This window comes from Hemicordylus capensis, chromosome 12 (genome assembly GCF_027244095.1).
Source record: "Hemicordylus capensis ecotype Gifberg chromosome 12, rHemCap1.1.pri, whole genome shotgun sequence".
NCBI lineage: Eukaryota > Metazoa > Chordata > Lepidosauria > Squamata > Cordylidae > Hemicordylus > Hemicordylus capensis.
The window spans coordinates 272,219-298,267 of NC_069668.1; the positions used below are offsets into that span (position 1 = coordinate 272,219).

General features: G+C 51.7%; 2 protein-coding genes across 2 annotated transcripts in view; one reads left to right on the forward strand and one right to left on the reverse strand.

The window, feature by feature from the left end:
* DTX2 (deltex E3 ubiquitin ligase 2) overlaps window positions 1-15,370 on the reverse strand; it is a 63,796-nt gene extending 48,426 nt beyond the window's left edge. Inside the window, exon 1 of the mRNA XM_053274987.1 lies at window positions 15,230-15,370. The gene's annotated coding sequence lies outside the window, so the exon portion shown is untranslated. The remainder of the gene's footprint in view (window positions 1-15,229) is intronic.
* On the forward strand, window positions 320-25,282 carry YWHAG (tyrosine 3-monooxygenase/tryptophan 5-monooxygenase activation protein gamma). The gene is made up of 2 exons (XM_053274993.1): window positions 320-713; window positions 21,766-25,282. Exons 1-2 carry the CDS (start codon window positions 627-629, stop codon window positions 22,420-22,422), a joined length of 744 nt encoding a protein of 247 aa, XP_053130968.1. The 5' UTR covers window positions 320-626; the 3' UTR covers window positions 22,423-25,282.
* The last annotated feature ends 767 nt before the right edge of the window (window positions 25,283-26,049 follow it).

The window sequence follows — 26,049 nt, forward strand, 5'->3', positions numbered from 1 at the left end:
ACGGACGCGCGTGGCTCTCTGGGAAATGGAGTCTCTCGGCTCGCCAGGCCTCGCAACCTACCGGGTTTCGGCTCGCCCAAGAGCGAACTACGATTCCCAGGGTGCCTTTCGCGGGCACTCCCATTCCCCCGCGGAGGATTGGGGAGCGTCCGTGAAAAGCCGTTTGGCGCGCGCGCTCCCTCTCGCTCGCCTCCGCCCTCTAGGGGGAAATAAAGGAGTGTAGGGGCGTGGCTTCCTTAGGGAGGCGGGAAGCGATTGGCTGGAGTGAGGAGGAGGAGGAGCCGCCTCCCTTCGCGGGCGGGCCCGGCGGAGGGAAAGACAGGCGCATGCGCACGCGGCCAGTGGGGCAGTCGCCGCTCGCCACTACCAGCCGCCGCAGCCGTAAGAGCAGGAGCGGCGCGAGTGCGTCCGAGCAGCCGCCGCGACCACCAACGTCAACCTCTTGCTTCTCCTTTGCCGCGCGCCTCGCTTTTTTTTGCTTGGTTTTTGGCGTGTTTTTTCTGTTTCTCCCTCCTCAGCGGCCCTGCTCTGCAGCCCCGCGGTCGGGAGTAAAAGGGGGGAAAAATAAAGAGAGCGAGAGAGACCCCCACTCAAAATAAAACAAAACCAGCCCAGAGCCCCTAAAGATGGTGGACCGCGAGCAGCTGGTGCAGAAAGCCCGGCTGGCTGAGCAAGCCGAGAGATACGACGACATGGCGGCCGCCATGAAGAACGTGAGTGTGCCCCCCACCCTTAGCCCCCCCCGAAAATATATGCATTGCATTTTTAGTGGGGACGGGGCTGTTAGTGGCTGGTGCATAGACTTATTTTTGCAGTGGGGGTAAAATATGGGGGTTTTGGTGGTGGGGAGGGGGAGAAATGTCATTTTATGGAGGGTGGGGTGATGCATGGGGGGCTGAGAAAGGGAATCGCTGGTATGGGGGCGGGGAGGCTTATTAAGGGGGGGACAATGTGCTTCTCTATTGGGGAGGGGGCTAAGTAGTTCCCCTCCTAAAGGGGGTGGGTAGAATATGTGGGGAGGGGGACATGAGAGTAGTTATGGGGGGGCTGAGAGAGGAAATTGCCTTTATGCTGGGGTGGGGGGGAGGTCCCCCTATTGAATGAAGTGTTCCTGATGGGGATCTAAGAATATTAGGGTTGGGGGGGAAATGCTCCTCTGTGAGAGGCGGCGTTCCATCCCCGACAAATATTATTGGGAGCAATTCTTTAAGAAATAAAGCCTTGCCTTATGGCATCTGCCTTTTGTGTGGGGTTGAAACCTCATTTTATTGGGGTGCAGACAGCCTGCTGGTTCTTCTGAATGGCGAAAAGCATTTGATCCAGACTGGGGGAAATAAGGTTATTGGAGGGAGAAGGGCGGATTTCTCCCTTTCGCGCCCCCCCCCCCAAGAAAGATAAATGGGAGAGGAGACGCTTCTGGTTCTGGGTCTCCTCTCCCACCCCCCACCCCCAAATTGGTGAATTTATGTCTCTTCCCCAATAGCACCATGACTGCAGAGAAATGCTATTTTTTTGTGATGGGTCATTTCTCTCTCTTTCTTTTTTTTTTAAGGGGGGGAATATTCCACCCCACCTTGCATAAGGAAATAGGCCCTCATTGCAGGAAGCCAATAGTAAATTGGGGTGGGGGTTATGCTATTCTCCCCCCCCTTCTTCTCTCCCCCCCACCCCCTTCCTTAGGGAATATCCATCCTCCTGGAAAATGCAGTTAGGGTCTCTCTCTGCCACACCTAGAGAAGAAGAAAGCTCCTTCCTCTTCCCTGCACGTGTCTCAAGGAAAATGCTCCTCCCCAGGGCAGATGTCATTTTTGCAAACCCTGGCTGCTGCTGCAGCAGCACAGCACACGCCCCGACTGCCCCCCCCCCCCACCGCCATCATTTTATGCCTGTCTGGGCAGAAAAGGCAGCCTTAAAGATGCCCCAGATAATAAATAATGGGGGGACGGGGGGGGGAAGAGCCCCTTGAGGGCAAGAACGGGCTCCTCTGAACCAGTCCTTGAGTGACGCTTCTCCCAGACCGATGCTTTCCCTTCATCCAGCAGGGCAACCCTTCCCATTTACAAAAGGGGAAAAGGCGTGCCATGCTTCGGGTTGGCGTGCAGAGACCCCTCCCTACACACTGAAAGAAGGGCTCCCCCCTGCTGCCTCCCCCTACGGGGCAAATGCTGCTGCCCCATCTCACTGGGCCTGCTTCTCAGGGCTCCAGTGGCGCGAGCCTTCCTCTCTCCCGCCTGGGAAGGTCTGCTCTGGCCCCCTTCAGACATCTCAAGGGGTGGGCGGCAGGCAGAGCAGTAGGCAGGACTCAGCAGCCTTGCTTGCATGCAGGAGGTCCGTCCCTGGCAGCATCTCCAGACAGGGCTGGGCAAGGGCCCTGTCCAAAATTGTAGAGAGCCCACTAGCAAGCAGCCTCCAATTTGGGCGTGCTGGGTGGGGACCAAGCAGGATGGCCAGTGCAAGGGCCAGTGAGGTCAAGAATGAAGGGCAGCCCCCTCCAGTCACTCCCAAACCCCGGGGATCCGGGCCCCCACCCATCCAGGCGCCTCCTTTCTTTCTCATCTCCCTGGCTTGCAGGGCAGTGTCCATACGGTCTTTTCCCACCTTCCTCTTTTTTTGGGGGGGGGGTCCTCTTTCCTTGTCTTTGGGGGAAGGAGCTGCTTTCTCATCGGGCCTAATAAAAATGGTTTCTTTATGTCGGGAAGGGGGGGCAGGGCTTTGTGGGTTACCTGTACAACCGCCCCTCCCTCCTAGTCACTGGAGACAGCAAGGATTTTGTGTGGCCCTCCTCCCAAACTGTGGGGAAGGTGCACTGTATGCTACATGCCCTCCCACCTGGTAGATTTGGGTGGTGCCCCTGCCTGTCGGCCACCAGTTCAGCCAGTGCGCCCCCCACCCACCCCGCAGGCAACCCCTCCCTTAATTTGCCTTTTGACAGCACCCTGATCGGCTTTCGGCAGGGAACATCTGTGCTCTCAAGATACAAATATCTTGATCTGCAAAATCTGCCACCCCCTCAGTTCCCCAGCTAACACCCTGGTGTGTGGTGTCTGTGTGTGTGTTGGGTATTACAGGGAGAAATCTCAATGGGATGATGTGGAAGCGGCAGGTTAACCCATGTGTAAATCTTTTATTGGGGCTATCTTTTGCTATCCATTCCTGGGCAACCTCCTTCCAGGCTTCGTGGCTGGAGAAACTCCTGTCGGACAATTGGTTGTTTCCTTCTCTAGTAATACCCCTTAATGTCTCGGTTAGGTTTTGGTTTTGGTTTTTTTAAAAAATCTCATTTGGAAATTTGCTTTGTGTTAAACTGTGGTGTGTGTGATACGGGATACGAGTCGGGTCGGGATACGAGCCATTCGTGGCTCGGAGTTTTGATCTGCAAGTTGATTTTAATCAAAAACCCAAAACAAAACCTTGCTCCGTTTGCCCCTAAACTGAGAGAGAGAGAGAGGTCTTTGATTTGATCTTCCAAACAAAGCGCTCTTGGGAGGCAGTATCAAGTCATTCCAGAAGATTCTGCATTTGTCATATTGCAGAGAGGCTAGACTGGGTGGAGAGCGGGAGAGGGGAGGGAGAGCTGTAAAGGGGCGAACCGTGCTTTCTGTTTGCCTTGTTCGTCAGGTCTGAGCCTTCAAGGCGAGCCGGGGTAGCCGCCCTCTCTGATGAATAGTGCATACTGATCCCGAATTGTCGCATTTGCCTGGGAATCTGCTGCTCTCTTTCTCTCTCGCATTGCACCATTTTGTCACAACCTTGTGTGTTAAGCAGAAGCGCGAAGGCTTCCATAGGAGCAGGGAGAAGATGCAGCTGGCCAGAGACGGGGTGGGGAGCAGCCCAGTGGCGTGGCAGGGCCGGGCTAATCTCTGACAGCCCCATTCTGCAGTGCGACTCGGGTGCCAATCCGTGCTCTTGGGAAGAGCCCTCTTGCCCGGAGCAGCTGAGCTGAAAGCAAAGAGGTTGCCCGTGCACAAGCAATGCCTTCCGTTCCCTGGCTGCTCGGACTGCTTAGCCCTCTGGCTGAGTTATGACTGGGGCGGAGAGCTGGCCTTGCGGGTAGCGGGCTGGAAGGGCCCCCCTTTGCTAAGCAGGGCCTGCCTTGGTTTGCATTTGGATGGGAGACCACAGTAAGATATTCAGTGGGAGAGCGGTGCTTTCTAAGACAAAGCAACTGATTGGGTTAACCCAGGGGTTCTCAAATTTGGGTCCCCAGGTGTTGCTGGACTACAAGTGAGGCCATAGCTCAGGGGTAGAGCATCTGCATGCTTGCATGCAGAGGGCCCCTGGTTCACTCCCTGGCAGCATCTCCTGGTAGGGCTGAGAGAGACCCCTGCCTGTAACCTTGGAGTGCTGCTGCCAGTCAGTGTAGACAGCCCTGGGCTAGACCAAGGGCCTGAAGCTTCCTATGTTCCTGTTTATTTCCTAAGGGTCTCTTAGCAAGAATAGTGCTTCGATCATTATTATTTTTCTAAGGGAGGGGGAATGCATCCATGGAGAGAGTGTGTTTGTGTGTGTGTGTGTGTGTGTGTGCGCGCGCAAGATATGGAAACCATCATCTCTTAAAAGGCCTTTCCAGTTCAGCAGTTGGCCTCTGGCTTCCTGCTTGTCCTTGTTGCCTCTCTCAAGGGCTAGTAAAAAGAGCTTTGGGCTACTACTATCCCTGGGCTACCATCCGAGAAATGCAGTGCGTCTGGACGGACGTGATATGGCCATGCCTAACATCTCGCCCCTTCTCCCCTCGCTTGTCTCTTGCCCCGCTATCCTCGCCTCTCCCCCCAACCCTGTCCCAGCTGTGTGGGAGACTCAAGACCTCGTGCTCATTTCCGTAGCAACACCATGATGTCACGCGTAACAATAGGCGCTGCAGTGCACCCAGGTGGTAGCAGAGAGCAGACAAATGGCATTTGTCCAAGGGAATGCAGAAAGGGAAAGCTGGGACTGGCATCGCTTGCCCCTGCAAAAGAGAGTTGGGCGGCATCCTCGCTGCGCTCCTGCAACGGGTGCATTGAATTGTCCCGGTTGCCTGTAGACTGTCATTCTTTCCCAGTAATACCCAGCAATGGTCTATTCATCCGAATCCAAGATCAGGTGCCCCTGACCGCAAGTTATTTGATGCTATAAATCAGGGAGTTGTTTTTGAATCCAGAGTCCCCTTCCTGTTGGATAATTGCAGTATAACCTGAATTATTGAACCTCTTTCTTTGGCTTTTGCAGCCCTGGGTTATGAAGATGGTAAGAAATAGTGGGAGCCGTCTCTGTTTCTTACCTTCCTAAAAATGCCAGTGGAAATGAGACCTCTGGCCGGGAGATCTGTGTGGTGCTGGGTGTCCCGCTCGCCGGAGGTTTTCCTGGCTGCGGCTCGTGGTTAAGAGGACTGGGCTAGGAACGGGCTAGCAGGGGCCGGCTATACTGACTAAAGTTTCAGCCTGGAGGAAGAGGTGAAATGCATTGCTAGACTTCTGTGAACCTCAGCGTAGGTAAGGCTGGGACCATAGGAACTTAGGAAGCTGCCATATATGAGTCAGCCCCTTGGTCCATCTAGCTCAGTATTGTCTACACAGACTGGCAGCAGCTTCTCCAAGGTTGCAGCAGGCTGGAGTCTCTCTCTCAGCCCGATCTTGAAGATGCTGCCAGGGAGGGAACTGGGAACCTTCTGCTCTACCCAGAGTGGCGGCTCCACCCCCTAAGGGGAACATCTTCCAGTGCTCACGCTTCTAGTCTCCCATTCAAATGCAACCAGGGTGGACCCTGCTTAGCTAAGGGGACAAGTCATGCTGGCTACTACAAGACCAGCTCTGGCAGAGGGCCTGCCTCTGAGCCTGGAGGTAGCCTAGAGGCAAATGCTAAGGACAAGTTTATCAGTGGCCACTAGTCTTGGTGGCTATAGGCTACCTCCCGACAGATCCATACATTCTCTGGTAAAATGAAGAGCACGGCAGACTCTTGTAGCAACTCGCAGCGTAGATTTCTGCTGGGGCCTGTTCCGAACATGGTTGGAAACCCCTTTCCTGAACTGCTCTTGGAGCTGGCGTGTAGCGTCCATTGAACCGTGTCCGATACATCGTTGCCGTCCTCTACTCGGATTCCCGGGACTGTAATTGAAACGTATCTTGTGGCTCACGCTCCAGATTATCGCAGCTTAGTTATCCTTCACACATTTGACAAGGCAGCGGTTTAAAAGTCAGCGAAGGGTGAGGATCGCCATCTCTTGACACAATTCTGGGTGCGGCTGGGTTGGGCAGGGCAAAAAAAAAAAAGGATGTTTGGGTAATTCACTGGATGACTTGCAGTAAACCAGGGAGGCTTTTTGACTCCCAGTTTCCTCCCCTAAATGAAGCCGTTGAGGTCTCTAACCAGTAGTAACTCTTTGTACTTAAATATATAGGCCATCCCAGGCTGTAGTTCCGTGGTAGAGCGTCTGCTCTGCTTGCAGAAAGTCCCAGGTTTGATCCCTGGCAGCATCTGCAGGGAGGGCTGGGAAAGACCCCTGCCTGAAACCTTGGAGAGTCACTGCCAGTCAGAGTAGGCAATCCTGAGCAAGTCCGTGGCCTCTTGGCTGGTGCTGGTTCCTGGACGAGAATCGCCGCTCTGCGTCCCCTCTGCTCCCTTTTGAGGATGGTGTGGTGCTTTCCCTGGGACTGTAGGGTGCGTGCCAGATCAGGGCAGGGCTTGACCGATCCCAGCCACCAGGGAGCCGTGGTGCCCAGAAAACCAACCGCGGCGTCTGTACGAAGAGATTCAGGGGTGGAGTCCTTGCATAAAACCTCTCTTTGTCCCGGGCAGCCCTGTGGGCCCCACCCCCCACCCCCCCTGACCCACCCTGCCTTGGTTCTTGGGAGTGCCTTGGAGGCACAGCAGAACCACAGGGTAATCTCCTGCTCCACCCCAGCTCAGAATGAAGACTGGGGCTTGCCTGAGGGTGGTGGTGGTGGGCTGGTAGGTCCAGCCACCACGACAGCAGGGCATGAATAGTCCCCTTTGCTAAGCGGGATCTTCCTTGGTTTGTATTTGGATGGGTGACTGCATGTGAGCGTCGTCGGCTGAGAGCTGTTCTCCTTAGAGGATGGGGTTGTAGCTCAGGGGTAGATCATCTGCTCGTCATGCAGAAGGGCCCAGGGCCGATCCCTGGCAACATCTCCAGGTAGGGCTGGGAGAGGCTCCTGCTTGAAACTTTGGAGAGCTCAAAACCTGAGCTGGACGGGCCAAGGGCCTGACTTGGTATAGGGCAGGGTGGGTCCTGTGTGACTGATGAAGGCAGCCGTTGGCTAGGCTGGGCCGTGCTGCTTGCAGCTGTGCTGAGTCAGGTCCTCTTTCCGTCCAGTTCAGCGTGGTCTGCACTGACTGGCAGGGGTTCCTCCAGGGTTTTCAAAGAGCCTTGGAAAGATGCCAAGGACTGAAGCTCTGTCTCCCCCCCCCCCAAAAAAAGTGTGTGCTGCAACCACTGAGCAACAGCCCCTGCCCCTTCCCTTAAAATGAGAGAGAAGATGGAATCATTCCCTGGTTGCAGTGGATCTTGGTGTCCTTTAGGCCGCACGGAGATTAAAAGGGCCCCCGTTCCCTTGAAGGCAGCAGCTCCCATAACAAGGATGGTGGCTGGCTCCCTCCCGCCCTCCCTTGGGACAAAAAGTACCGTGAAACCTTTCTGGGTCTCTCCGTGTAACCAACACATGTAATAATAGCATTAGGGCCAAGTGTGATGTTACAAGTGACCTTTAGTGCCCCGTCCGCCGGCAGCGCTATGGCTGACCAAGATAGATCAGAAATCTGCCCTCTGCAACTCCCCGCCTCTGTGTGAAGCTCCTTCAGCCCTTCCTCCTCCTGGTGCTTCCCAGACTCCCTCCCCACCTCTGAATCGGGCCCTCCTCTGAATCAGGCCCAGCCTATCAAAAGGTCCTCCTCAAAAGGAAGGCAGAGTGGGGGCCCTGCCTTCGGGGGTAAGGAGAGCTGGTCTTTTGGCAGGAGGCATGAATGGTCCCCTTTGCTAATCAGGGTCTGCCCTGGATTGCATTTGAATGGGAGACTACGTCTGGGAGCACCGGAAAATGTTCCCCTCCAAGGATGGGGCCGCTCTGGGAGGAACACCTGCCTGCTCACAGCATGCAGAAGGGTCCAAGTCCCCTCCCTGGCAGCATCTCCAAGATAGGGTGGAGAGAGACCCCTGCCTGCAACCTGGGAGAAGCCGCTGCCAGTCTGTAGGCAATATTGAGCTAGATGAACCAAGGTTCTGACTCGGTAGAAGGCAGCTTCCTATGTTCTGAATATCGGAAGGCCTGACACGTAGAAGGAGGGGTGGGCTCGTTCTCTCTTGCTCCCGAGGGCAGGAGGAGTCAAAACCTCATGGGTTGAGATGCCAGCAGCTGTATGTTGTTTGTGTGGCAACAAAAAGATTAAAGCTTAAACAAGTTGAGAAAAGTATCTTTTCTCAAGATAAACAGTTGTCCTGTTTATCCAGTGAGTTCCATTGCAAATAAAAACAGTTGGATACTGTTTTGCATGGGATGTATCTAAATCAGTTTATGGTGCCTGAACTGACTGCTGAACCATTTTTTTTTTTTAAAGTTAGTGACTGGTCCAGAGTGTTAAAGAAAGAAAGAAAGAAATTATGGAGGAACTTGAATGGAAACCAAACCCCAGTATTTAATGGTTCTTCTGCTACTGCTGCTGCTACGAATACTTATATTCCACTTTTCAGCCAAAGTTCTCAAGACAGTTTACACTGAAAAATAAATACCCATATTGACCCGAATAGAAGACAACTCTGAATTTGACGACCCCTTTAAAAACGGATGTGTGTGTGTGACATAAGGTGGCTTCTTCAAAGGGGTGGGGTTTAATCTTTTTAGAACCAGAGAAAAGGCCTTGCCAAGGCAGCAAGAGGAGAGGAATAAAATAAGCTACTAGTAGTAACAGCAATGGGCATGTTCTAGTGATTCATTTCGTTCACTTATCGGTGTCATGTGTTCCAAAACTGCATCACCGTGGGCAGCGGAGTGCTGTTACTAACAATGAAATTCAAGCAACCTCACCTTTCAGTACGAGAATGACTGTGGCCTAAATTCTCGGGCGGGGTGGCTATTGGGTCTGTGCACATGCGCATCCCTGCGTATGCATGCATTTAGGTATTGAGCAAAGTAGCCTCGAAGCAGCTGATTCTAAATGAGGCATCAAATGGGGTGGTTTTGGAGGATTCCCTGCTAGATCTCCCTGTTCTTATAAAGTGGCTTAAGTGGGTTTTCCCCCAACCAAGTTGGTGGATTGGATCCAAAGGTTACCTTCCACAGGCAGAAAGTGCTTTCCGCTTGCGAAAGGGCTGCTGTACCCCTGGGGTGGAAAAAGTGAAGTGAAATCTCAAGGTGTTCTCCTGCTTGTGGGACTTCTTGCACGAGCAGGATTGTGAAAAGCACTCCAGTTCCACCCTGTTAGAGCAATGCTTGTTGCAATGAATTGGTTAGAATCCCAGCATCGTCAGGACAGCGCAAGCAGCTTTCTTCTTAACTGTGCGTGGCTGTTTGGATCCCACCAGATGCTGTTCCTAACTACTTTTGTTGCTGTTGAAGGATCAGTAGGAGAGGAACTTGGTGTAGAGTAGTGTTCCACATCTGGAGTACCGCGTACAGCTTTGGTCACCGTATCTTAAGAAGGATACTGTAGAACTGGGAAAGGTGCAGAAGAGGGCAACCCAGGTGACCAGGGGCCTGGAACACCTTCCTTATGAGGCTAGGCTACAGCATCTGGGGCTCTTTACCTGGGAAAAGAGGCAACTAAGGGGAGACAGGATCGAGGTATATAAAATTATGCATGGAGTGGAGAGGGTGGGCAGAGAGAAATGTTTCTCCCTCTCTCCCAGCACTAGAACCAGGGGTCACCCCATGAAACGAGGCTGGGAAATTTAGGACCGACAAGGGGAAGTACTTTTTCACACAGCGCATAGTTAATCTATGGAATTGCTTGCCATGGGATGTGGTGATGGCCACCAGCTTGGATGGCTTTAAAAGGGGCTTAGACAGATTCATGGAGGATATGGTCTATGAATGGCTACTAGTCTGGTGGCTGTGGGCCACCTCCAGCCTCAAAGGCAGGATGCCTGTGAATACCAGTTGCGGGGGAGTAACAGCAGGAGGAAGGGCATACCCTCAACTCCTGCCTGTAGGGTTCCAGCGGCATCTGGTGGGCCACTGTGGGAAACAGGATGCTGGACTAGATGGCCTCCTTGGGCCTGATCCAGCAGAGCTGTTCTGATGTTCCCTCTAAGGTGTGCACACATGCATGTGCTCACATGTTTTTGGATGTCCACTCAGTTCATTTTAGATCCCGCTCAGGTTGAATCAGGAACGGCCCACTCTGAATGCACATGGTGCGCACACACTGCCTTGATACTGCCGCCCAGAACAAAACTCATTCCGCACACCGATGAGAAAAAATGAGAGCAAACACTGGTGTAGGGCTTCTTGTCCTAGTGAGAACTTATTTTTTCCAGAGCTGCGCACAGGTTATGCTCCACAAACCCTTGACTCGCATGTTGCCTTGCCCTGCAGGTATACTGGGTGCTCTTTGCGGGGTGTACTGTATGATACAGTCTGACCTCGGGGTTCTCAGGCTTGGGTCCCCCTTGGACTACAACTCCCATCATCTCCAGCCACAATGGGGTCTCCTGGGGACCCAGGCTTGAGAATTGGTGGCCTAACCGAATGGTGGTGTTGGCTGTGAAGGCTCTGGAACATTGGAAGCGGCGCCCTATATAGAGTTAGACACTGACTGGCAGCAGCTCTCTGAGGTTCCAGGCAGGAGTCTCTCCCAGCCCTACCTGGAGATGCTGCCATGGACTGAACCGGGGACCTCCTGCATGCCAAGCAATTGCTCTCCCACTGAGCGGCAGCTCCCTCCCTAGCCCCCGTCTGGTCCCTAGCGGCAGACCTCGAACCAGACGACCCCTAGCTTCCTCCCAGTGACACACCTCTGGTTTGGGAAGTCAGACTGGCAGAGCTCTCTAGGCTGCTGGACCCCCAGCTCCTGCTTCCAGGCCTGCTGTGTTGACCCACCAGGATGGTCGTGGACCTTGTTGGTCCTCTCTTCCCTCCCTAATTAGGTGGGACTAACTTCTGGGTAAACACATTTAGGATCATGCTGTTTCCGCCTGCCTAGAGAAATGGAGAGCAGTGGTCAGCCGCAGCTGGCGGAGAAACCAGCATCGAAGAGCCTTTGGTTCTTGCCATACGTGTTTACCCTTAAGAGACGGCATGTCTCGCTCTGCCTGCTTATGCCTGGTGATCTAGAAGTGTCCGTGGTAAACATCCATCCTGTTCTAGAGACTTAGGAAGTGGCTTTATGAGGAGGCAGGCTGAAACTCTGGAGGCTACTTGCCTTCTCCTCCACATTGTCCATCTCTAAGTCAGGTAACTTAGGTACATAGGAAGCTGCCGTATACTGAGTCAGACCCTTGGTCCCTCTAGCTCAGTATTGTCTACCCAGACTGGCAGCGACTTCTTCAAGGCTGCAGGCAGGAATCTCTCCCAGCCCTATCTTGAAGATGCTGCCAGGGAGGAAACTCAGAACCTTCTGCATGCAAGCTTATGGATGCTCTTCCCAGAGCAACCTCCATCCCCTGCGGGGAGTTTCTTACATAGTCTCCCATTCAAACACAAACTGGGGCAGGCCCTGCTTAGCAGAGGGGACAAGTCATGCTGACTGCAGGTACACTCTTGAGCAGAAGTGCTACTCTGTTTTTCTGTAGAAGTCTATCTGTGACTGCAGGACGAGGTGGTGGCTGTTCTGTCTTGCAAAGGGAATCACAACTCTGAGAACTGTCACAGGGTGTAAACTTTAGTTTCTCTCTCTCTGGGTCTCCCCCTCCAATCTCGGAGAAGAGAACACTCTTCCTACCATCCACGCTTCTGGAAGTGAAGAGCTCCAGCCCTTTCCTAGCTCCCAAATTAAAGCCTGCAGTGAGGTCATGTCAAATTCTGGGGTGGCTTGGAGGGATCAGATGTAATCGGATGCCAGTTTCCTAGAGCAGTGAAGTAAGGGGCTAAGTTTGGGCATCTGACTAATTTCATTCGGAAGTCTTACCCTTTCAGTAAGTGTGTGTGTGTGTGCGCTCAGTTGAAGCCTGAAAAAAGGCTCCAGGTCTGTAGTAGACGTTTCCCCCACTGAATGTTCTTCTGTGCAGTTTTGCAAGGTAGAAATGTGTCTATTCCCCAGCAACACACATGTCCTGAATGGCTTCACTGCCTCTGATTAACCAAGACTGGAGAAATTCTAACCACTCGGACAAGAACTGGATTCCGTTGCCTGCATGCAAGACTGTACAGCACACCTACTAAATACCCTTTTAAAAATGCAGGTTTATTTTATTTTTTAATTCGCAATCCTGCCTCCTCCAAGGAGCCCAGAGTGGTGTAAGTGGCTACTTCTGGGGAATCAAGGCTGGGAAACCCTGTTGTGTTTTAATTTTGTTTTTTTTACTTGACATTTTCATCCTGCTCTTCCTCCAAGGAGCTCAGGTGGCTGTACATGGTTGTATTTATCCTCACCACAACCCTGTGAGGCAGGTTAGGCTGGGAGAGAAGTGACTGGCCCAGAGTCGCCCAGCTAGAATCATGGCTGGACAGGGATTTGAACTCGGGTCTCCCTGCATAACCCAACACCATGCTCTTTCTCTTTTGACTTCCGATTCTGCGAATGGTTACCTATTTTAGAATATTTATATATTACTTTTCAACCAAGTTAACAGAGCAGATAGGCCAGACTTTTCCTTTTTCAAACCTGGGCCCTCAGGTGCTGCTGGACTCCAGCTCCCATCGCCCCCTGCCACAATGGCATCCAGTCCCTGGAAAGCTGCTGCCAAGGAGCAGCTCTTCCCCTGCCCCACTCAGAGACGCAAGAGATTGAACCTGGGGGCCTTTAGCTTACAAAGCAGGTGCTCTGGCCCTGGGCGACGGTCCTATATCCCCAAGGAAACTGCTGCCTACAGAGTCAGACCCTTGGCCCACCTCGCTCAGGGTTGTCTACTCTGACTGGCAGCAGCTCTCCAAGGTTTTTCCGACAGCGGCCTTTCCCAGCCCTACCAGGAGATGCCCTACCTCTGGGCTGGCTCCTGGACCCAAAGAAATGCTTGCCTGTGCCCTTCCGCCCCGTTGAACGAGGCCAGTGGCTGCAGCGGGGGATGCAACTTGATACGGCTCTTGCCCAATGCAAGGCCTGCCCGGCTAAGTCAGGCTAATCCTGTAGCTTGGGATTCTTGTTTTTGGCGAGTGGCCAGGCCAGCCAGATGCGGGACTCTACTGTTCCTTGCTGCGCCCAGCATCTCGCGGTTGGCTGGGGATGCCACCGCCTGGCGCAACTCATTTGTCCCACTGCGCATGTGGGCAGATTTAGGAACATAGGAAGCTGCCACATTCTGAGTCAGACCCTTGGTCCATCTAGTTCTGTATCTTCAACACAGACTGGCAGCAGCTTCTCCAAGGTTGCGGGCAGCAGGAATCTCTCTCAGCCCCATCTTGGAGATGTTGCCAGGGAGGAAACTTGGGACCTTCTGCTCTTCCCAGAGCGGCTCCATCCCCTAAGAGGGGAATCTCTCACAGTGCTCACGCTTCTAGTCTCCCATTCACATGCAACCAGACTGGACCCTGCTTAGCTAAGGGGACAAGTCATGCTGGCTACCCCAAGACCAGTTCTCCTCTCCTAACCTTCGAGTGTTTCGGCCATGGCATCCTAGGGGGGTTTGGAGGGAAGGTTAAAAACTTGTTGAAAATCACCCGCTTGCCCATTTCCTTTGTGGGTTGTGTGCAGTGTTCTCTCTCATTTCCCCCCCCCCCCATCTGTGTGCGAGATGAGTTTTATTCTGGGCGGCAGGATCAAGGCAGTGTGTCCACATGTGAATTCAGAGTCGGGCTTTCCTGAATCCACCCGAGTAAGATCTAAAATTGACTGAGCGGATATCAAGACAAGCATGAGTGTATGCACATGTGCATGCCTTGGAGGGAACACTGTTTGGGTGGTAGGTAGCACCCATCTTGCCCTGTCACACACCCCACTTTGGTGTCCCTAGAAGCCCCCCAGGGGGGACAATGGGGTGTTTCCCCATTTGTTCCACATGGCCGGAACAAGCTGCACACAGGTTTTGCATGGCAATTTGCCATGCATTTTGCAACCCTGCCTTGAAAAACAATGCAGAAGCACACAGTAAAAGGGAATCTGCTCCTCCCAACACAAAGCATGCATCTCAAACACAGTCCAAAAATGTCCAGAAAAGAATTGCTGACCCAGAATCCATTGCCAGCCACCGTGCCTATGCCGCAGAAACATCATTGGCACAAGTTGCTTTCTCACACACAATTAGGACTCCTCCTTATGTTCCTAGCATTGCAGTAGCTGCCACAGCAGCGCCCTTAGCAGCAAGCAGATCCACACGCTCAATTAGAGCAACTTCAGCCATCTTTTGATTGAGTATACCTTGCAATGCAGATTGCAGAGCAGACTAGAGCAGTGAGTGAAGCTCAAGTTAGTCTTGAGGCCAGACATGGAGCTCATCACAGCACTCACCAAGAAACATTACACTTAAACACACAGCTGCCACTGTCCATTTCTTGCCACAAGACTGTCTCGCAAACAAAACAAAGCACAACTCAAGGCAGGCAGGCACCCAAGTTCTGCTTTCTCAATCGGAGATCCAGCAAAACCAGATAGAAATTGAATAAAATAAATAAATAAACAGCTGTAGCAGCAATAGCGTCACATATTAGGAAAGGAAAACCACAAAATCAAACCTTCCTTCCTCTTCTCCTGATATGCCTCTCTTGAAGAGGATGCAATTGCTCTCTCTGCACCCCAGTCCCTTTTGAATACATTTTGAAATTCCCTCCTCTTGTGTCCCCGTCACTCTCCCTCCCCACCAGCCAATGGGGGCACAGTTACCTGTAACAACACTTGATTTCTGTGATAACAAGCCAACCAAGAAGGAAGGAGACTGCAAGCCAATCGGAAGCCAGTGCCAGAAAACCAATCAGTGAGGGGGAAAACAGTCCTCCAAAATGGCGCTTGAAACGGTTTGAACGAAACAGGGTGGTTCTGCTCCGAGCTCGAAACAGGCCCTTTAAAAAGAGGATTTCCTGTTTCGAGTTTGAAACACCCGAAATGGCCCGTTTCAAGTCGAAGTGTTTCACTGTTAAAACGTTCTGCACATCCCTAGTTTGGGGCTCATCTCCTGATTGGAACTCGCATCTCTGTGCTCTATTACCTTGGCGTAGAAGATAAGCTGCAGGCTCTCCATGCGTCGATCAGCCAGGCAATATGCGAGAGAAATCCCGTGCTGCTTGTCCGACGTAGAACTGCCTTATATTTTGCGGGAAACCTGGTTGATGGAGCTGCACGTCACTTTCTAGAAATGGAAAATGCATCTTAGCATGGGCACTGTTTTAAAAGCCCAAATATTTTTGTTCCCACTATGTTGGTGTAGCATCGCGTTAGGCTAGAACGACAGTTATAAAAACCAGAAAGACACACAAATACTGTATTTGTATCCCATAGTGCCTGGGGGTGATGGGTGTTGTAGTCCCAACAACTGCTGGAAAGCCAGCTCTGCTCTAGCAACTCCAGTACACTGATTTGGATCAGGCATACTTCTGTATCCTGTCCGATAACTGGTAGCCATGCAAATATTGCTCATAGCACCGTCGGAGAATTTCCACGGTCTGGGGGAGCTGGGGTTCAGAGCTACGCGGGGGAAAACGTCGTGCTCCTGATGCAGAGGGAGCCTGTAATCCACGCTGACCAGATTTGGAAGGCGGGTTGAAAATAATACCTTGAAACTGAGCAGCCTCTGCCGGCTAGCTTGGACTCTACACGTCACTCTGGCGAGCCCATAAATCACAGCTCTCGCTGCTGTTATCATCGCAGCGCCAGGATTCTGGCGCCATGCTTTAGGATGCAGGAGCGACAGGCGATGGGAATTGTAGTCTAGCTGCTGGGGGCCGCTGTTTGGGAATCCTTCCCTTGGCTGCTATCGCTATTTTATATACTGCTTTCAAAAGTTTGCAAAGCGCTTTACACAGGAAAAGAAGATCATTCTTATTCACGATCTATCCAGCCTCTGTCTCATACCGTAACTAAGTACAAGTACACGTAGCTGAAATGATCCCATACTCTTCCCCTGTTTACCCTGCCTCCCCTTCCTCAGTTCCCCCTCTTGTGTCATCTAGATTGTGAGCCCCCTGGGGCAGAGACCTGTCCACTCCGTCTGCTTTGCCTCCATTCTGTACTGTACCTGAGCCTAAGTACCCGAACAGCCGGTCCAAATTCTGTTTACCCAAATAGAAGATGACTCTGAATTTAATACGGCCCCCCTCACAAATAGAGCTTTACAGGTTATACCTGCCTTTACCCAAAAGGAATGGGACCCTGAATTTAAGACGACCCCCTGATGTCTAACATTAAAAACAACAACAACCAAAAAAAACCCACCACCACACAACCTTGGAAAAAACAGTCTTGGATTCAAGGAGATAATCCCATATCATCTTTGCCCCCATTGTCTTGCTGTCTAGGTTGTGAGCGCCTTGGGGCAGAGACCCAGAGACCCTTCGCATTCTTTCCAGAGTACCACAGGTGTGGATGATGCTGTGTGATTTAAGACTGGCCTTGTCTGGGATAGATACTGGGTGTGGGGTGGGCGTGGGGCAGGCAGCTGCAAGAGGATCTAGTTCCTGTTCTCTGATAGAGCCAAAGTGGAAATGCTGTTGGTGGTGGCGATGGGCAGGTGTTGGAGTAGTTTTGTTTTGTGTTTTTGTTTTTAACTGTCAGTTTCTTTCTGCCTGCCCTGGTTTCTGGTAGACGTGCCTGACCTGGGTTTGCTGAAGGTCTTGCCACAAGATAAAATTCTTCCTGGCTCCTATGGAGGCCTCATTGTTGTAGGGTGGTGGAGCTGAGGAGGGCTTCTGGCCATGTGAAATTATGCATGGAGCAGAGAGAGTGGGCAGAGAGAAATTCTTCTCCCTCTCTCACAACGGTAGAACCCGGGGTCATCCCTCCGCTCTTGCCTGTGGGCTCCCCAGAGGCATCTGGTGGGGGGCCACAGTAGGAAACAGATAGGCCTTGGGCCTGATCCAGCTGGGCTGTTCTTTTAACCCTCCTGCCAGCCCTCCGTCCTGCTCCTACAAATACTCATTGCAGCTTTTCAACAAATTTCTCAAAGCGGTTTACATACAACAATAATAAATAAAGATAAAGATGGCTTTATTTTTTTCTTAAAAAGAGCTTGCAGTCTAAAAAGGAAAATAAGGGAGACACCAGACCAACCACTGGTCTCGGGAGAAGAGCTGGTCTGGTGGCAGCAAGCGTGACTTGTCCCCTTAGCTAAGCAGGGTCTGCTTAGGGGGACTAGATGTGTGAGCAATGCAAGATCTTCCCCTCTTAGGGGATGGAGCCGCCGCTCTGGAAAGAGCATCTAGGTCCCAAGTCCCCTCCCTGGCAGCGTCTCCAAGAGAGACTCCTGCCTGCCACCTTGGAGAAGCTGCTGCTGCTGCCAGTCTGTGTTGACAAGACTGAGCTATATAGACCAGTGGTCTGACTCAGTATATGGCAGCTTCCTAGGTTCCGATGATACTTTGAGGGTGAATTGGGCCAGTTTCCCCCCCCCCCGCCAAGTATAAGAGGAATTGCCACTATGAAAGGTCCCTCTTTGCTCAGTTACCTTTGGATTAGATACCGTTTGTATCTATCATACTACTTTTACTGCTCTGTTTTTAAAATAATGCGTCAAATGTTTTTTAAATAGGTTTATTTAAAAACATTGAGTGCATTTTGAATTACTGTATTTAAAAAATATTTACATACCACTTTTCCTCAGCAATCAAGTTCTTGGAGCAGTTTCCATAGTTCAAGGAATGAGAAGAAGGGCTGACATCCTAAAAAGAAACTCACAAGGGAGGCCCTCAGCAATGGCCACAGGGAGGGGACGGTGGCTCCCTCCCAGCTCCACATGAGAGAGCCGCCACTGAGAGCCAGCGCGGTGTAGTGGCGAGAGTGCTGGACTAGGACCTGGGAGACCCGAGTACGAATCCCCCTTCAGCCATGAAACTAGCTGGTTGACTCTGGGCCAGTCACTTCTCTCTCAGCCTAGCCCACTTCACAGGGTTGTTGTGAGGAGAAACTCAAGTTTGTAGCACACCGCTCTGGGCTCCTTGGAAGAAGAGCGGGATATAAAATGTAAAAACAACAACAACCACCACCAACATGGGGGCCCCTTAACCAGGCCGGCCTTTGCCTGAGGTGGGGGGCCCCTCATTAATTATTCATGGCGCGCCTGGCCGGCCGGTTTTTCCTCAGAGAGGGGTTTGCGTAGCAGGAGCCCAGAGAAGATGGCTCCCTGCCCCGCCTTGGGGTTATCTTTTTAACGAAAGGCGGTATATAAATGCAAAAATAAATAAAAATAAAAAGAGGCTCCTCTTCTCGAAAGAGAAACCTTGGTTGAGACACCAGCCACCGCTGCTGGGTGGGATGCTGTGCTGGGGCTGGATAGGGCCAGTGGCTCCCCCCCCCCCCGCCGCCCTGCTCGATAGAAGAGAGTGGCCACATCTAAAAGGTGTGCTCCGAGAGCGGAGGGAGCCCAGCTCCGCCCGGCCTGGGACTCTTTCCATGCCCTGTAGGGGCAAAGAGCAGACTGGGGGAACCAGTGGCCACCTGGCGAGGCCGAGGGCCCGCTCCGGGAAGCCGAGCAGGGGCAAGCCAGGGCAGCAGTGGCTGACGGGCAGCAGCCTTGCAGAGGTTGGCTGGCTGGTGCCCAGAACTGGCTCAGTAGCCAGGATGACTAGCCTGTGCCAAGCTGCTAGCCACGTGAGGCCCCTTCCTGCCCACACACCCAAGTCCCGCAGACACTTCTCGCCTTGGCCTTCTGCCCCATGGCTCTTGCCCCACTCCATTTTAGATGGTGAGCCCTTTGGGGACAGGGAGCCATCTTATTTATTTGTCGTTTCTCTCTGTAAACCGCCCTGAGCCATTCTTGGAAGGGCGGTAAAGAAATCAAATCAATCAATCAATAAAATTTCTGTGGCTTTTTCTTGTCCCATTCCGCCACCCGCAGCTGTCCAGAGATCTCCTCCTGGATCTGCCGCCGCTTCACTTACTTTAAGCCCCTCTTCAGACCCCAGCTTTCCCTTCAAGCCTTTAACCCAGCGGCTAGGAAGATCGGAAGCTGCCTTCTGCTGAGTCAGGCCTTTGGTCCATCTAGCGCAGTGTTGTCTACTCTGACTGGCAGCAGCTTTCACGGAGGGATCTCTCCCAGCCCAGCTTGGAGATGCGGCCAGGGACGGGACCTGGGACCTTCTGCATGCGGAGCAGAGGCACTCCCATCTTGCAGTGCTCACAGGCAGCCGCCCATCCAAATGCAAACCGAGACAGATCCTGCTTAGCAAGGGGGGACCATTCAAGCTCGCTGCCGCAAGCTCTCCTCCCTAGCAGTGTTCCTGCTAATGGGGATTCCCAGATGTTGCTGACAACAACTCCCATCCTCCCTAGCGGTAGTGGCTTTTGGCGGGGGAAGATGGGAATTGTAGTCCACAACATCCCTGTTACAGGGAACAGAACCCCTGCTAACTGGGCAAAGAGGCACCTTTTACTGTGGTGATTCTCTTTATTTAGGAGGGGGAGAGTAACTGGCTCGATCCACCCCCAGCACAGCATCCCTCCAGTGACTGTTGCTGGTGTCTATCTTAAATTTCTTTTTAGATTGTGAGCCCTTTGGGGACAGGGAGCCATCTTATCTCTCTATCTATCTATGTAAACTGCTTTGGAAACTTTGTTGTTGTTGTTGAAAAGCGGTATATAAATATTTGTTGTTGTTGTTGTGCTTCCTAGTCACCCGTCTTTGTAAGTGGAAACGAAATAAATTACACGTTCCTCCCCAGCTTCTCTTTGCTTCTCCTTCCCTCTCCGTCTTTAGTTATCTTCCTTGTGGATTTCTTTTTTCTTTTTTTTTAATTGTGAGCCTCTTAGGGCAGGGACCTGTTTCCCCATGGTATGTAGAGCACAAAACTTGTCTTTTGGGCCCATGTGAAGCTTTGGCCAAAGCTGAAGACTGCGTAGATCCCCTGACTCCATGTGGAGGGCAGGCGAGCGTTGGTGTTATGTTTTGCCCACTGCCAGGGTGCTCCTTAAAGGGAAATGGAGCCCTCTCTAGCCCCAGCTCCATCTTGGACGCCCTGCATGGCATGCTGGGAAGCGTAGCCCTTCCCACCATGTTCCCTGCAGAGCTCTTACATAGGAAGCTGCCATCTACTGAGTCAGGCCCTTGGTCCACCTAGCTCAGGATTGTCTTCACAGACTGGCAGCAGCGGCTTCTCCAAGGTTGCAGGCAGGAATCTCTCTCTGCCCTGTCTTGGAGATACTGCCAGGGAGGCAACTTGGGACCTTCTGCATGCAAGCATTTGTGTCTTGAGGGCTCTGTCTCTCCTGAAGGGGCCTTCTCAGCACAGAGAAAAGCGCAATGCTTTGCAGAGCTCAGCACAGTGGGAAATGGCTCTCGCGTTGAACTCGTTGCCGAAGTTGCCCCCGCTTGAAAGATAGGGAGGCCCGCCACCATCGATGGCCAAATTGGCTTCCTGGCAGACACGAGCCGAGGGACTGGAGCGTTCCCTCGAAGCGGTGGCTGTGGGTGCCCAATTAAAACGGGCCCTGCCGCGCTCTAAATAGCTTTCTGAAGCAAATTATCAAGAGATGCAATTGCTCCGTGGCCCAAAAATAGAAAGATGCCGTGTGCGGAGTGACTGGAAGGGGAGAGTGACATTCTTGAACATGATATCCTTTTGCCTGGTCATCTCGGCGCTCCAATCTCCCGGCTCTTGCTGGAGGCTGCTGCCTGCCCCGATGTCTGCCTCCGATTAGGGATCGGTGGGGGGAAGTAAAGGCAACCTTGACTTTGCAGTGCTGCATCATCCCAGATGGCTTGTGCGAAAGCTGTGATCTGGTGCGTGAGGCCACCCGTCCTGCCCCGTCAGATCTCGGCTGTGCGTGGGACAGGCACACACATTCTTGGTCCTGAGAGTTCTTTGGCCACACAGCTGTCATACGGCACAGGCGCCATCTAGTGCAGGATATGGACACTTAGAAATACCCACTCTCAGGGGGGCCCCGCTTCCCCCTTCCTTTTAAAATATTGACGCTTTCTAGATCTTGGGCTGTGATGAGCAACTTGGGAACAGGGCCGCAGTGCCTCCTAAAGGGTAACTGGGTGGGCGGTGAATTTTGTGCCCCCCTGGCTTCACCGCTCTTCAAAATCTCTCCGGCACACGCTCCTTTTTGTGTCAAAATTACCCTGCCTGCTTGTTGCTCCTCTCGTCTTACAGTATATCTGTTTTTTCTAGGGCTGTGATCCACACCTAGCCTTTATTCTGTACCAAGCTCTCCTATAGTTCTGGACTGCCTCCTTGCCACTCAAGAATCCGCCATAAAGATGGCCTTATTAAATGTGTGCATTAGATTGGCCTGTGTCCGTTTCCTTCCTTTGCAAGGGCTTGGTAGCCCGATGGTCAGGACAATCAAAGCACAATAGCACCTGGAAAGCTGGAACTCTTTCCCACCTCCAGAGTTGCAGACCTTGTCCAAAATACCATGAGCATTACTCCCCCTCCCCCTCCCCCCAGTAGCACCAACCACCCCAGCTGGCTCAACGGTTAGTAGAGGGGCATAGGCTTTTTTAAAGACGGGAGCAAAGATCCAGCGAGCAAAGAGCGGAGGAAGCTAACGTACAACCTGTTGCATCTCCTCCCTTCTGCCCTGCAGGTGACGGAGCTGAACGAGCCGCTCTCCAACGAAGAACGGAACCTCTTGTCGGTCGCCTACAAGAACGTGGTTGGGGCACGCCGCTCCTCCTGGCGCGTCATTAGCAGCATCGAGCAGAAGACGTCCGCCGACGGCAACGAGAAGAAGATCGAGATGGTGCGGGCCTACCGCGAGAAGATCGAGAAGGAGCTGGAAGCTGTGTGCCAGGATGTCCTCAGCCTCCTCGACAACTACCTGATCAAGAACTGCAGCGAGACCCAATACGAGAGCAAGGTCTTCTACCTGAAGATGAAAGGGGACTATTACCGCTACCTGGCCGAGGTGGCCACGGGGGAGAAGAGGGCCACCGTGGTGGAGTCCTCCGAGAAGGCCTACAGCGAAGCCCACGAGATCAGCAAGGAACACATGCAGCCCACCCACCCCATCCGGCTGGGCCTGGCGCTCAACTACTCGGTTTTCTACTATGAGATCCAGAACGCCCCGGAGCAGGCATGCCACCTCGCCAAGACGGCTTTCGACGACGCCATTGCTGAGCTGGACACCCTCAACGAGGACTCGTACAAGGACTCGACCCTCATCATGCAGCTGCTCCGCGACAACCTAACGCTCTGGACAAGCGACCAGCAGGACGACGACGGCGGTGAAGGGAACAACTAGACCCGCCCCCCCTCGGACGGACTGGCAGGCCGCACGCTGATGCTACTACTGCAGTCTTTATTTTTTTTTCCACCGGTGGGGGGGAGGGGGTCGGGGAGGGGAAGAGGAGGGGGCGACCTTCCAGGGAGGCTCCCCGCAACCGGGCTTGGATTTGCCTCTCTTGACATTTTGCCAAAACACCACTAGTGGAAAGGCAAGGCGGGCTGGGCTAGGCATGGAAGGGGGAGGCAGCCTCCCAGTGGCATACGGACTGTTCTGTAGACTCTTCATTCAAGGGGGGGGAAGCAGTCTTTTTAAGTTAATCTGAACCGCTAGATGCATACGAAGTTGAGGATTTCCTGAGTGAAATGGCCCTTGTTCTCCTCCTGTGTTGGTTTCGTCCGGGTTTCAGAAAAGCCGTTCTGTGGTTCCAGTAAGATTTCCATCCATTATTTGGTTCCTCGCCCCGCTGCACCTTTCTGTTGAACTGCCATGCATTTCGTGGTTGTGAAGGTGTGGCTCTGTGTTGTCTCCTTGTCCACCCCCCATCCACCCCCAATGTTAGGAGACCCCCTTACTCATGCTTTTAACAAGGTAGACCCCACCCCAGATTTAAATTAAAACCCGTACGCCTCGGAGCTCTCTCGCTGAGATGTTGAAGGCAGCCTGTAGTATTTCATGCTGGATCGCCGTTGACGTGAGAGCCATATCTGACATCAAGCCATTGAGTGTAAACACCCCTCCTTGCTTGCTCTGGTTTGCTCCCGTCCTGCATATAGAGATGGGCTTTGCCTCCCCATTTCACTTCCCTAGTTGCTTGAGAATGACAGCTCTATTCCGGTAGCCGTTTTAATAGCCGCTTGGCAAGAGGCTGAACCGCATAGAGAGAATCCACGGCACAAGAGCTTCGGGATTCTAATTGGTCAAGGATTGGCAGAAGCTGTTGAAAAATGGAGTGCCACTTAATGCTAGTTCAGGGGTGTGTGTCTGTGTGTTTTTCGCTCATATGGTGTCCCCAAACACCCTCTTGATCTGTGTTTTTTGTTTTATAAAAGGTGCTGCCCTTTAGCTCATAACTTTCTCTCACTGGGTTTGTCAGCAAATCTCCATCAGAGTGAAGGGGATCTGTGGCACGCCTGCCTGATCTGTGGCACGCCTGCAGTACGAGTGACCCAAAGCTGAGAGTTTGTTGCGTGTGTGTGTGTATGCTTTCTTTTTCAAAACCAAAATCTCCGTCGTCCTAGAAATAGAATCCGTCCTCCTCCGAGTCTTGTCTACTTGGCAGGTCAATTGGGTCATAACTCCCACCCCTATTCGACTTCCTCTTAACAAACAAAAAGCAATTCCCCGCCCAATCACGATTGTTGGAAATTAGCTGCCATTTTTCTTTTGACTGAATGCTCCGCATGAAGGAATCCGCGCTCCCATAATGCCCTGATGGCATTGGCCGTTGCTTGTAGAAACGAAACGTCCATAACTATTTCGCACGGTGGTACGGGGTTTTTTTGGTGTTGATTTTGGATGCAATGAACCCGGGCCACGGGACGGGAGTCGCGTTAGCGGTTTGCAGTCCTAAGCGCCGGTCAGCGGCTTAAGAGGGGGCAAACCCCTAGACAGCATCCATGCATCTGATACAGTTGGTTCCCCCCCCCAGCATAATTGTCCTTCATTGCTGTGTGTGTGTGTGTGTGTGTGTGTGTGTGTGTGTGTGTGTTTTTGCACCCTAACTTTCCATTCTTGGCCAACCCTAGTCAATGTGCCATGCCACTAACCTGGCTCCTGCCATGCGGAGAGGCGTGTACCTTAGGAAACGTAGCTGAAACCCTCTCAGAAAGTGGACTGGAATGAGATCTTCTTTTTCTTTTTCTTTTCTTGAACGGCTTCCCTTTCTTTTGCAATCCTGTTGTGTGAGTGAGCAGTGCGTGCGTCCCTGGCTTGATCACGGGAAGCAATTTACTGGAATTACAAAACCTTTCTTCGTCTTGTTTTTGTTTTGTTTTCCCCCCTGGGTTGAAGCTTTTAGCTCCCGGCTGCTTTAGGAAAACTTTATGCAGGGTTGGGGGGAAAGTAGCACAAGAGGGCTAATGCAGCAGAGTCAGGGGGCGGAGTGGGGAACTTGTGAGCAGCTTGAAGGGTTTCTTCTGGTTTTTTTCCTGGTTTTTTTTTTTAAATTTATTTAAAAAATTGCACTTGCCTATTACTGTCTCTCCAGTGAAATGAAATAACTGCTCCATTACTCTATTGATACAATATTGTGCATGCTGGTGTTGTATTTCTATAAAAGTAGCTTGGAATTTATTAACTTATACAGTAGATGTTATGTATTCCTATGACAATAGTCTTCAACAATTTTTTAAAAGTTTTTTAATTTATTTCCCCCCCTTTTTTCCTCTTTTTTTGGGGGGGCGGGGTAAACAGTTCTCTCTACCAAATAGTGATTGTAACAAAACAAAAAAAAACCTGATCTGTTATGGATGTTGCTATAGTGACATGCAATTATATATGATTTTGTTGAAAATAATAATTAAAAAAAGAAAGAAAAGCAAATGAAGGCACCAGTCTTAGCTTAATCTTAATGTCTGGTGTTCGTCATGGTGAAAAATGATAACTTAACAGTGTAGGGAGAAAAACGTCTTCTGGATGAGCCTTTTCCATTTGTGCTTCTTCTGTCATGTTATATGCAGTGAGCTCTTTTTACGGTCTGATCAGTGATTTCTTAATTTTCTTCTTCCCCAACTCCGTGTTTCTGTAAGGAATTATTTCACACACACGGACCATTCTTAGCAGTTTTTCCTCAGTGATGGAATATCATGAATGTGAGTCATTATGTAGCCGTCGTAACATTGAGCAAAATAAACTTACAGATCTGATGTCCGTGCTACTTCATGAGGTCTGGTGTCTTGAAATTCGCTTTTATTCTTGGTGGGGTGGGGGGGATTTATTATGTTCAATGGCATTATTAAGAGTAAAAGGGTTATAAGATGGTTTAATTTAGCATAAGATTTCATGGGTGGCAACCTACTTTGTAAGATGTGGAGTTGTTAGTGGAGAAACTCGGGAAATCAGGCAGTTGAAATCACAACATGGGAACCTTCTAAAATTCTCAAAGGGACAGGGGTTAAAATACATCAAGTACAGTCCTTACAGTGTGACAGTAAACCAAAATCACTCCTTAATCCTTTCCCAATATAATCAAACCTTTCTGATTTTCTGGTCCATAGGACTACCAGAGTGGATCTTTTTCAGTACCTCACTCTCAGGTCCGTGACCAGGAAACAGCAGATCAGAAGGTTTGATTGCACTGGACAAGGATATGAATGCGAATATGATAAATATTTATATTCCGCTTTTCAACAAAAGTTCCCAAAGATTTGTATTACAGAGATCAATACAAATAAATAAAAGATGGCTCCCTGCCCCCAAAGGGCTCACAATCTAAAAAAGAAACCGAAGAGAGATGCAACAGCCACTGGAGGGATGCTGTGCTGGGGACGGAGAGGGCGAGTTGCTCTCCCCCTGATAAATGTAAGACAGTTGCCGCTTTGAAAAGGTGCAGGAGTAAGTAGAGACTTTGGCTTCCTGTCACACTATGCTCGACGTGTGCTAACCCCTGTCCCTTCTGAGAATTGTAGAAGGTTCCCGCGCTCC